This window comes from Oncorhynchus nerka, linkage group LG18, assembly GCF_034236695.1.
Source record: "Oncorhynchus nerka isolate Pitt River linkage group LG18, Oner_Uvic_2.0, whole genome shotgun sequence".
Taxonomy (NCBI): domain Eukaryota; kingdom Metazoa; phylum Chordata; class Actinopteri; order Salmoniformes; family Salmonidae; genus Oncorhynchus; species Oncorhynchus nerka.
The window spans coordinates 62873398-62886343 of NC_088413.1; the positions used below are offsets into that span (position 1 = coordinate 62873398).

At 43.2% G+C, this 12946-nt stretch overlaps 1 protein-coding gene across 2 annotated transcripts; it reads right to left on the minus strand.

Moving 5' to 3' along the window:
* Positions 1-1187: 1187 nt before the first annotated feature.
* Positions 1188-7263, minus strand: LOC115146319 (CD209 antigen-like protein E). 2 transcript variants are annotated; one of them, XM_029688332.2, is made up of 6 exons: positions 7035-7263; positions 6375-6473; positions 5975-6142; positions 2095-2219; positions 1714-1814; positions 1188-1594 (listed from the first exon to the last, which is right to left on the minus strand). In XM_029688332.2, exons 1-6 carry the CDS (start codon positions 7162-7164, stop codon positions 1444-1446), a joined length of 774 nt encoding a protein of 257 aa, XP_029544192.2. In that variant the 5' UTR covers positions 7165-7263; the 3' UTR covers positions 1188-1443. The 2 variants fall into 2 exon arrangements, with proteins under 2 accessions (XP_029544192.2, XP_029544193.2); XM_029688333.2 differs by lacking the exon at positions 6375-6473.
* Positions 7264-12946: the final 5683 nt, after the last annotated feature.

Sequence of the window (12946 nt, forward strand, 5' to 3'; positions counted from 1 at the left end):
TCATTCTCCTGCGACTGACTTCCCTGCCACCAGCATACACCCATTACAGTAGATTGTGTAGATTGATGAGGAAATGTTTTTATTTCATACATTTTAGAATAAGGCTATGACCTAACAAAATGTGAAAAAAGTGAAGGGGTTTGAATACTTTCCGAATGCACTGTATGTCTTTGTTGATGAAGATGAATACTCGGCGCCGTGTGCGGAACCTCATTGGCCAACGGGCGATTGTCCAAGTGCCTGGACAAAGTTCAAGTGCCTGGACACATATCCATGCGCGCAGCTATCTCTGAAGATGGTGTGGTAGTACGTAGGCCATTACTTGTATCCTACAAAGCTGCACACCTCATTGTGTTTCTCAATGAAATTGAGCAGGCCTAACAAGGGGAAGGATTAACTTCTGTCATTGTGTGGTAGAATGTCAGGTTCCACAATGCAGTGGTGGTTCAGGCATGGTTACGGGCCCATCCTCAATTCGTGACCCTATAGAGTACATGCCCCAAAACTCTCCTTCCTCAACCGTATTGAGGATTTATTTGCAACATGGAGGTGGAAGGTGTACGATCACCATCCCCATGAGCGTGCCACCCTTTCTATTGACAATGGATGAGGCATGTGACAACATCAATGCAGACCAATGTCAAGCTTGGATTCACCATGCCAATATATTTTTCCCGAGGTGCATGAACAATTCACTGTGATATGGATGAGAATTTATGGCCAAATGCACAAAACCCTGTTTGATGCAAATTAACGCTTGCTAAACGTTATGTTTCATTTTCATTCATTTAATTTGTTGCATTTAATTTCTTCCGTTTGATTACAGACAGTACACCTATGTTTTTTTGCATGACTGATTGTTGAGGATGTCTTCGTTGACCACACCCTTGACTACGCATTTCTGTCAATTTGGTTGGGGAAATGTAAGTGTATTGCCTAATGTGAAAACTGTGTAATCTACTGTAATTTACAGAACTGTAGCATATTACTATCAGCTCTTCTAATGTCCATTTGAAACACGTATCTTGCATTGCTTGCTATTGCATTAACTAGTAGTTAAAACGACTCAATTAAAAAGATACTGTATCATTATGTTGTGATCTGGTGATTAAACCAATCTTCTCATTACATTTCAAACGTATATGTTGAATCAATGGTTATGTGGTGAGAGATGTTTACAATCCAAATGAATGCACAATGAGAGGTTTTTAATGAAAGACCGGCTCCGTTACAAGTGTGACCAGTTTGGAGTTTTGTACTGAGTTATGGAAATGTACCACATACTTGTGAAAATGGTTCCACAGTGAATGCAATCCAGTAACGGCTAATAACAGTAAAGCAAATACTTAAAATGCCAAATAACATCTGTAATGCATGTATTATAGACAAGAAACAAGAATACATGTAAAAAAAAAATGCTATCTCTAAGGGTGTGTCTGTGTATCAGCCATTTACAATCTCACAGATCCACATAAATTCTGTGTTGCATGCTAGGTCATTCCAGTTCTTCAATACAGGCTGGGTATGGTAATAAAGGCTGACACAGTCCTCTCCATTCACAGCTCGATCATTAGGCTCTTCAGTAGACCAAAACCTACAAACCATACTGATGTTACATTTCAACTCATCCAGACCATGCCGGAGTCTGGTCAAGCGATGGTTTCATAATACATTTTAAAAATTATGTTATGAGAAACAGTTACGATCTCTTACGCTGTGGTCAGTGGGGTTCCGTCCACCCATTTCCAGGTCCCCTCAGAATCCTTGTCAGTCAGACCTATCCAGGGCTTGCTGTTCAGTTGACTGATAAACACCTTGGAAGAAAGAAAGCAACAGTTACGTCATGATACAACTTCACTGAATGCAGGGAAGTTTTGATGAGACCTGTAGCCTGAGGATCATTGGTTTGAACCTTGAAGGTCTGAACTGACAACAGGCAATCTCTCTCTCTCTCTCTCTCTCTCTCTCTCTCTCTCTCTCTCTCTCTTTCTCTCTCACTCACTCACTCACTCACTCACTCACTCACTCACTCACTCACTCACTCACTCACTCACTCACTCACTCACTCACTCACTCACTCACTCACTCACTCACCTGTTCCTCTTCGCTGTTTATGACTGCCAGGTCTGCTCCTCTTTTCAGACAGTCCTGTCTGCTGTCTTCCCAAGTTTTATAGTCGTTGGAGATGTAGTACAAGCTGGTGTTAAACGTCCTCCATTCTTTCACACAGAGATCAGGAGAAAATATGAAAACATGAAAGTGCTTTCTACCAGCTGGAGTGTGCATGAGCTATTAGCTGATCCAACACACACCAGTGTTAATTTTAGCACTCTTTTTTTTAGATTTAGTTTAATCTTACTAATTTTGACTAAAATACAATTCAGTGTTAGTCACTTTTTTGTCATTTGAATAATGATTTAGTCTAGTTATTATCAAAATTATGAAAACAGTGGGCCATTTTAGCATAATGCCCTTTATTTTTAGTCATATTTTAGTCACATCACATTTTGATTGCTTCATTAGCCTATAGTAAACATAAATCACTGATTTCTATTTGCACAAACATAGCCTTGTACCTTGTACTACCAACTAGCCAACTACCATAGCCTTGTACTACCAACATATTTTTCTGCATAACATTCTATCGCATAATTTTCTTCCCAACATCCAAATTAGTTGTTATTCTAGATTAAAAATCACACCCCTTGACAGGTCTCTAACATTTTCCCCAGTGCCACTTTTTCAGTTGGCGTCACTCAATAGAAAATATATTTAGACCAGGGGCTCCCAAACTTTTTCACTCAAGGCCCCTCTTCCAGCATTGGGGAACATCCCGTGTTCTGCTTTAGACTGTGTAATGGACTACTGAGATGGTAGGCTATTCAATAAATATGTTGTTTCTAACATCTAACATGTCCAAGCAGGAATGCATGATTCAAGATATTTTGATGTACAACCTAATCCAGCGACTGTCATGAATTGTGAGTTGACAATAGGTTATTGTTGTTATATTTCACTGTTAAAATAGAGCTCCATAATTTTCTGAATTTCATTGTTCAAGAGAGATTCATTTGTTTACATCTTTATGTGTACATACTAATATCATAGGCACATTTATTTTGGGGCTTGTTCACCAATGAGGAAACAAATGAGGAAACAAAAACTCAAACACTAACACTAACACTAACACTAATTATAAAACCCACTGCTAGTAGTCATGCATTAACATATAAAATATAAAACGTTGAAGTTGTAGCCATAGCCGTGGGAAGTAGGGGTGCACCCTTGCTACAGCACCCCCTGATAAATGGCCGTTGCGCAATTGTGCATTTTGCGTGCTTGATATCTTAAAGCCACTTCAAATATCTTGGTTGTGAAATAGTTGCTATTGGGCCTCCCAAGCAGCGCAGCAATCTAAGGCACTGCATTGCTGTGCTTGAGGTGTCACTACAGACCCGGGTTCGATCCCAGGCTGTGCTGCAGCCTGCCGCGACCGGGAGCTCAATAAGGCGGCGCACAATTGGCCTAGCGTCGTCCAGGTTAGGGGAGGGTTTGGCCGGTCGGGATGTCCTTGTCCCATCGCACTCTAGTGACTCCCTGTGGCGGGCCTGGCGCATGCACGCTGACTTCGGTCGCAAGTTGTACAATGTTTCCTCCAACACATTGGTGCGGTTGGCTTCCGGGTTAAGCGAGCAGTGTGTCAAGAAGCAGTGCGGCTTGGCAGGGTTGTGTTTCCGAGGAGGCATGGCTCTCAACCGTCGCCTATCCCAAGTCCGTACGGGAGTTGCAACAATAGGACAGACTGTAACTACCAATTGGGGAGAAAAATGGGTAAAAAGAAAAATATATATATACATTTGAAGTAGGAAGTTAACATACACCTTAGCCAAATACATTTGAACTCAGGTTTTCACAATTCCTGACATTTAATCAGAGTAAAAATTCCCTGTCTTAGGTCAGTTAGGATCACCACTTTATTTTAAGAATGTGAAATGTCAGAATAATAATACAGAGATTGATTTATTTCAGCTTTTACTTCTTTCATCACATTCCCAGTGGTCAGACTTTTACATACACTCAATTAGTATTTAGTAGCAAAGCCTTTAAATAGTTTAACTTGGGTCAAACATTTCGGGTAGCCTTCCACAAGCTTCCCACAATAAGTTGGGGGAATTTTGGCGCATTCCCCCTGACAGAGCTGGTGTACCTGAGTCAGCCATTTTGCCACAACTTTGGAAGTATGCTTGGGGTCATTGTCCATTTGGAAGACCCATTTGCGAGCAAGCTTTAACTTCCTGACTGATGTCTTGAGATGTTGCTTCAATATATCCACGTAATTTTCCTGCCTCATGATGCCATCTATTTTGTGAAGTGCACCAGTCCCTCCTGCAGCAAAGCACCCCCACAACATGATGCTGCCACCCCCGTGCTTCACGGTTGGGATGGTGTTCTTCGGCTTGCAAGCCTCCCCCTTTTTCCTCCAAACATAACAATGGTCATTATGGCCAAACAGTTCTATTTTTGTTTCATCAGACCAGAGGACATTTCTCCAAAAAGTACGATCTTTATCCCCATGTGCAGTTGCAAACCGTAGTCTGTCTTTTTCATGGCGGTTTTGAAGCAGGGGCTTCTTCCTTGCTGAGCGGCCTTTCCGGTTATGTCGATATAGGACTCGTTTTACTGTGGATATAGATACTTTTGTACCTGTTTCCTCCAGCATCTTCACAAGGTCCTTTGCTGTTGTTCTGGCATTGAATTGCACTTTTTGCACCAAAGTACGTTCATCTCTAGGAGACAGAACGCGTCTCCTTTCTGAGCGGCATGATGGCTGTGTGTTCCCATGGTGTTTATACTTGCGTACTATTGTTTGTCCAGATTAACATGGTACCTTCAGGCATTTGGAAATTGCTCCCAAGGGTGAACCAGACTTGTGGAGGTCTACAATTTATTTTCTGTGGTCTTCGCTAATTTATTTGGATTTTTCCATGATGTCAAGCAAAGAGGCACTGAGTTTGAAGGTAGGCCTTGAAATACATCCACAGGTACACCTCCAATGGACTCAAATGATGTCAATTAGCAAATCCGAAGCTTCTAAAGCCATAACATCATTTTCTGGAATCTTCCAAGCAGTTTACAGGCCCAGTCAACTTAGTGTATGTAAACTTCTGACCCACTGGAATTGTGATACAGTGAATTATAAGTGAAATAATCTGTCAGTAAACAATTGTTGGAAAAATTCCTTGTGTCATGCACAAAGTTGATGTCCTAACCGACTTGTCAAAACTATAGTTTGTTAACAAGACATTTGTGTAGTGGTTGAAAAAATATTTGTAATGACTTCAACCTAAGTGTACAACCTAAGTGTAGGTTACACAACCTACGTGTAATATACTTCAACTGTATATTAAAAAAATTAATCCTATTGACTTCAATATTAACAGATGACAAAGAAAAAGCAAGCACACAGAAAGTTGAGAACAATAGTAGTTGTGTCCAATGTATTCATACCCATTGACTTGTTCCCCATTTTGTTGCCTGAATTAAAAAAATAATTCTCAACATACCCCATAATGACAAAGATATGGCTTTTTCTTTGCAACTCTGCCTAGAAGGCTAGCATCCTGGAGTCGCCTCTTCACTGTTGACGTTGAGACTGGTGTTATCTGGGTACGTTTTAATGAGGCTGCCAGTTGAGGACTTGTGAGGTGTCTGTTTCTCAAACTAGACACTCTAATGTACTTGTACTCTTGCTCAGTTGTGCACTGGGGCCTCCAACTCCTCCTTCTATTCTGGTTAGAGCCAGTTTTTGCTGTTCTGTGATGGGAGTAGTACCCAGCGTTGTACGAGATCTTCAGTTTCTTGGCAATTTCTCGCATGGAATAGCATTCATTTCTCTGAACATGAATAGACTGACAAGTTTCAGAAGAAAGGTCTTTAACACTGACACACACACACTTGACACTTTATTACTCACCCAGCTCAGTGGACTTGTCTCTCTCTTTAGTCAGGTTGTTGTAACTGATCTGTAGATGTTTTTTCTCTTCAGTAAGGTTGTTGTAACTAATCTGTAGATGTTTTTTCTCTTCAGTAAGGTTGTTATAACTGGTCTCTAACCATTTTATCTGTTCCTCCAAGAAGTTAGCTGGAATAAGACAGAGAAGCTGTGGTTGAGTTTGCTGAAAGAAGAAGTAATGTGTTTCTTATTTCATCAGTGGACAGAACATATGCTTTTTATTTGAGAACTTCAGAAAGGTTACATTACACATTACTGTCCTGCTTAATGAATCTGTATATTTTAATGTCTTAATTTTGCTATCTAGCTATAGAGTGTATCATTCTAAAAGCGCACTATAAACAGAAGTAATTCAACTCACAGTGGGCAAGACGCAAGGAGATGTTCAGAGTGACTTGCAGAACACACATCAGCCCAAAGCTGACACCAACCAGTATATAGAGCATTTTACCTGCAGGACCTGAGGACCAACACACATTTAACCTGGTTGCGCCCCAAACTGCAACCTATTCTCTATGTAGTACACTACTTTTTACCAGGGCATATAGGGCTTGGGTCAAAAGTAATGCACCTCATATGGGATATGGTGACATTTGGGGACACAGCCCCTGTATCAGTGAACATGGTTGGAGTGGAGTTACTGACTTCAAAAACTCATAGGTCCGGTTTCCCAGACCCAAATTATACCTAGTATTTCACCTAAAAAACAAAGGATATTCACATTTTTAATCCAGGTCTTTAAATCTGTGTCTGGGCAACCAGCCCATGGTTTTTAGTCTTCATTTATTTTTTGACAATGAAATCAATACTGACACAAATACAAGGAAAAGAAGAAAGAACAGCGATGTATTGGAAAATATTACAACGCACATCATTTTACAATGCTAGCGAATCTGGACCTTCTATAGCAAGAAAGCTTTGGGGATGCAAGGACTGTGGTTCAAATATTTCACCTTCCCATCTTAGCAGCCAACAAACACAATTGTGTAGGCTAAAGTGCAATTTACCCAGTTGCTCTTACCCGATTTTTGGACTACCTCAGTTTTTTTTGCTCTGTTTATCTTCATATTGAAGTAGTTTGCCGAATCCTCAGAAAGGTTTGTTTCAACCTCAATGATTTCAGAATCCCCTGCACTGACAGACACAGCCATCCTTGTTATCTTGGTTTGTGTGTATCTGAATGTTACAGTGTGTTTCTCTACACTGAAATGTACAGCTCTGTGTGTGTGAGTTTTAACCCATCTAAATGCAGGAAGCTGACATATCAAGCTCTGTGTGTTTGAGTTTTAACCCATCTAAATGCAGGAAGCTGACATATCAGACCGAACTGAGTGCACGTAGGCTTAGCCTACAAGGTTTAAGATTAGATTTACCATGAGATGAGGCTGAAATGAGTTGTGTGATATTTAACTTTAGAATTTGATTGTACAACGTATACTGACTGAACAGTGATCATTAGTGTGTCCACCATCTACACACATTGAACTTATTCTGAAAAAACTATCTAACACAAGAGGACACAGTTCTACAATGACAAGTCTTTGGTACTGTCACTCCCTTGCCATAGAGAGGTTTTTATTCTCTATTTTGGTTAGGCCAGGATGTGACTAGGGTGGGAATTCTATGTTCATTTTCTATGTTTTGGATTTCTTTGTTGTTTGGCCGTGTGGTTCTCAATCAGAGGCAGCTGTCTATCATTGTCTCTGATTGAGAACCATACTTAGGTAGCCTTTTCCCACCTGAGTTTTGTGTGTAGTTAATTTCTGTTTAGTGTGTTTTGCACCTGATGGAACTGTTTCGTTGTTCTTTTGTTGCTTGTTGTATAGTGTTCAGCTTTACCATTAAAATGATGAACATGTACCATGCTGTACCTTGGTCCTCACCTTCTTCCACCAACGGCCATTACAGGTACAATTCCACAGACTATTTGACAAGTGCTCTATTTTCGGCTTTTAAAGTACTCTATTTCGACTGGTGTTACTCCAGCGCAATTGTCAAACGCATGCTAGTTTTCAATCTCGAACTGTTAGCTGCATTATGTAACTTTTTGGGTGACAGGACCAAATTCACATTGAAATGTGAGTTATAGATCTATCATTCTATTTGAAAGCAAGCCTAAGAAGTGGTAAATCTGTTCTATGGCTGCTATTTTTGTTTCATGTTCTTTACGAACTGCCTCTGCCTGGCCGGTTCCCCTCTCTCCACTGGGATTCTCTGCCTCTGACCCTATTACAGGGGCTGAGACACTGGCTTACTGGTGCTCTTCCATGGCGTCCCTAGGAGGGGTGCGTCACTTGAGTGGGTTGAGTCACTGACGTTGTCTCCCTGTCTGGATTGACGCCACCCCTTGGGTTTTGCTGTGGCAGAGATCTTTGTGGGCTATACTCTGCCTTGTCTCAGGATGGTAAGTTGGTGGTTGAAGATATCCCTCCAGTAGTGTGGGGGCTGTGCTTTGGCAAAGTGGGTGGGGTTATATCCTTCCTGTTTGGCCCTGTCCGGGGGTATCATTGGATGGGGCCACAGTGTCTCCTGACCCCTCCTGTCTCAGCCGCCAGTATTTATGCTGCAGTAGTTTGTGTCGGGGGGCTAGGGTCAGTTAGTTATATCTGGAGTATTTCTCCTGTCTTATCAGGTGTACTGTGTGAATTTAAGTATGCTCTCTCTAATTCTCTTTCTCTCTCTCGGAGGACCTGAGCCCTAGGACCATGCCTCAGGACTACCTGGCATGATGACTCCTTGCTGTCCCCAGTCCACCTGGCCGATCCACTGCTCCAGTTTCAACTGTTCTGCCTGTGGCTATGGAATCCTGACCTGTTCACCGGACGTGCTACCTGGCCCAGACCTGCTGTTTTCAATTCTCTAGAGACACTCTCAATGATCGGCTATGAAAAGCCAACTGACATTTACTCCTGAGGTGCTGACCTGTTGCACCCTCGACAACTACTGTGATTATTATTTGACCATGCTGGTCATTTATGAACATTTGAACATCTTGGCCATGTTCTGTTATAATCTCCACCCGGCACAGCCAGAAGAGGACTGGCCACCCCTCATAGCCTGGTTCCTCTCTAGGTTTCTTCCTAGGTTTTGGCCTTTTCTAGGGAGTTTTTTCTAGCCACTGTGCTTCAACACCTGCATTGCTTGCTGTTTGGGGTTTTAGGCTGGGTTTCTGTACAGCTGAGATATCAGCGGATGTAAGAAGGGCTATATAAATAATTAGATTTGGATTTAAGTTTTGTTTTTATGTCTTTTACTTTCGGGTTTTGTACACCAGCTTCAAACAACATATTTCACAGCGGTGTAGATGGTACAATGATTCTTCTCTGCACTATCGCTTGCTCATTTTGTCATGTAAACGGAAATTAGGCAAACTACTAGAATTTTAAAGTCGGCACTCTTTTATTCTCCAACCTTAGCATCAGGATTGGTCATTTAGTTGTCTTTAATGAGCTCGCTTATGCAGGGGTGGCAATATCTGAGGTTTGTTCTTAAAACATGTGCAAATTTCAGTAAGCACTAGAGTGGATATTTAAGACCATCAGAAAGCTGGTCTTATGGTTGGTTATGGCATGGATCTTGACAATGGAAGTGCAGTCTATCCAGCTGTGATGCACAGTGCCCATATGCACTCAACTTCCGGCGCCGACAGAGATGGCCGCCTCGCTTCGCGTTCCTAGGAAACTATGCAGTATTTTTTTTTCTTAGGTTTTATTACATTCAGTCGGGAGGAACTACTGGATATAAGAGCAACGTCAACTCGCCATCATTACAACCAGGAATATGACTTTGTATCCTATGTTTTGCCCAGGACAATGGATCGGATCCCAGCTAGCGAACCAAAACGACGCCGTAAAAGGGGTAGACGAAGCGGTCTTCTGGTCAGGCTCCGGAGACGGGCACATCGTGCACCACTCCCGAGCATACTACTCGCCAATGTCCAGTCTCTTGACAAGGTTGATGAAATCCGAGCAAGGGTAGCATTCCAGAGAGACATAAGAGACTGTAACGTTCTTTGCTCCACGGAAACATGGCTCAATCGGAGTCGGTACAGCCACCTGGTTTCTTCACGCATCGCACGGACAGAAACAAGCATCTTTCTGGTAAGAAGAGGGGGGGGGGTATGCCTTATGATTAACGAGACGTGGTGTGATCATAACAACATACAGGAACTCAAGTCCTTCTGTTCACCTGACTTAGAATTCCTCACAACCAAATGCCGACCGCATTATCTATCAAGAGAATTCTCTTCTCACAGCCGCATACATTCTCCCCCCAAGCAGACACATCGATGGCCCTGAACAAACTTTATTTGACTATGTAAACTGGAAACCACATATCCTGAGGCTGCATTCATTGTAGCTGGGGATTTTAACAAGGCTAATCTGAAAACAAGACTCCCTAAATTCTATCAGCATATCGATTGTGCTACCAAGGTTGGTAAAACCCTGCATCATTGTTATTCTAACTTCCGCGACGCATATAAGGCCCTCCCCCGCCCTCCTTTTGGAAAAGCTGACTACGACTCCATTTTGTTGCTCCCTGCCTATAGATAGACTAAAACAGAAAGCTCCCGCGCTCAGGTCTGTTCAATGCTGGTCCGACCAATCTGATTCCACGCTTCAAGATTGCTTCGATCACGTGGATTGGGATATGTTCCGCATTGCGTCAAACAACATTGATGAATACGCTGATTCGGTGAGCGAGTTTATTAGCAAGTGCATCGGCGATGTCGTACCCACAGCAACTATTAAAACATTCCCAAACCAGAAACCGTGGATTGATGACAGCATTCACGCGAAACTGAAAGCGCGAAACACTATTTTTAACCAGGGCAAGGTGACCGGAAACATGACCGAATACAAACAGTGTAGCTGCAAGGCAATCAAACAAGCTAAGCGTCAGTATAGAGACAAAGTAGAGTCGCAATTTAATGGCTCAGACACAAGAGGTATGTGGCAGGGTCTACAGTCAATCACGAATTACAAAATAAAACCAGCCCCGTCGCGGACCAGGATGTCTTGCTCCCAGACAGACTAAACAACTTCTTTGCTCGCTTTGAGGACAAAACAGTGCCACTGACACGGCCCGCTACCATAACCTGCGGACTCTCCTTCACTACAGCCGACGTGAGGAAAACATTTAAACGTGTTAACCGTCACAAGGCTGCAGGCCCAGACGGCATCCCCAGCCACGTCCTCAGAGCATGTGCAGACCAGCTGGCTGGTGTGTTTACGGACATATTCAATCAAACCTTATCCCAGTCTGCTGTTCCCACATGCTTCAAGAGGGCCACCATTGTTCCTGTTCCCAGGAAAGCTAAGGTAACTGAGCTAAACGACTACCGCCCCGCAGTACTCACTTCCGTCATCATGAAGTGCTTTGAGAGACTAGTCAAGGACCATATCACCTCCACCCTACCTGACACCCTAGACCCACTCCAATTTGCTTACTGCCCCAATAGGTCCACAGACAACGCAATCGCAACCACACTGCACACTGCCCTAACCCATCTGGATAAGAGGAATACCTATGTGAGAATGCTGTTCATTGACTACAGCTCAGCATTTAACACCATAGTACCCTCCGAACTCGTCATCAAGCTCGAGACCCTGAGTCTCGACCCCGCCCTGTGCAACTGGGTATGGGACTTCCTGACGGGCCGCCCCCAGGTGGTGAGGGTAGGTAACAACATCTCCACCCCGCTGATCCTCAACACTGGGGTCCCACAAGGGTGCGTTCTGAGCCCTCTCCTGTGCTCCCTGTTCACCCACGACTGTGTGGCCATGCACACCTCCAACTCAATCATCAAGTTTGCGACACTACAGTTGTAGGATTGATTACCAACAACGACGAGACGGCCTAAAGGGAGGAGGTGAGGGCCCTCTGAGTGTGGTGTCAGGAAAATAACCTCACACGAAATGTCAACAAAACAAAGGAGATGATCATGTACTTCAGGAAACAGCAGAGGGAGCACCCCCCTATCCACATCAACGGGACAGTGGTGGAGAGGGTAGTAAGTTTTAAATTCCTCGGCGTACACATCACGGACAAACTGAATTGGTCCACCCACACAGACAGCGTGGTGAAGAAGGCGCAGCAGCACCTCTTCAACCTCAGGAGGCTGAAGAAATTTGTCTTGTCACCAAAAGCACTCACAAACCTTTACAGATGCACAATCGAGAGCATCCTGTCGGCCTGTATCACCGCCTGGTATGGCAACTGCTCCGCCCACAACCGTAAGGCTCTCCAGAGGGTAGTGAGGTCTGCACAACGAATCACCAGGGGCAAACTACCTGCCCTCCAGGACACCTACACCACCCGATGTCACAGGAAGGCCATTAAGATCATCAAGGACAACAACCACCCGAGCCACTGCCTGTTCACCCCGCTATCATCCAGAAGGCGAGGTCAGTACAGGTGCATCAAAGCAGGGACCGAGAGGCTGAAAAACAGCTTCTATCTCGAGGCCATCAGACTGTAAAACAGCCACCACTAACATTGAGTGGCTGCTGCCATCATACTGACTCAACTCCAGCCACTTTAATAATGGAAAAACGGATGGAAAAAATGCATCACTAGCCACTTTAAACAATGCCACTTTATATAATGTTTACATACCCTACATTACTCATCTCATATGTATATACCATACTCTGTACCATCTACTGCATCTTGCCTATGCCGTTCTGTACCATCACTCATTCATATATCTTTATGTACACATTCTTCATCCCTTTACACTTGTGTGTGTATAAGGTAGTTGTTGTGAAATTGTTAGGTTAGATTACTCGTTGGTTATTACTGCATTGTCGGAACTAGAAGCACAAGCATTTCGCTACACTCGCATTAACATCTGCTAACCATGTGTATGTGACAAATCAAATTTGATTTGGTTTGATTGGCACATGCAACAAGAGAGATGTGGTTTTTGTG

Coding starts and splice junctions, on each gene's coding strand:
- LOC115146319 (XM_029688332.2), bottom strand. CDS start 7,164: ATGGCTGTGTCTGTCAGTGCAGGGGATTCTGAAATCATTGAGGTTGAA. Junction 6,474..7,034: donor TGAGGTAGTCCAAAAATCGG/GTAAGAGCAACT, acceptor GTTGGTCCTCAG/GTCCTGCAGGTAAAATGCTC. Junction 2,220..5,974: donor AGACAAGTCCACTGAGCTGG/GTGAGTAATAAA, acceptor TCTGTGTGAAAG/AATGGAGGACGTTTAACACC.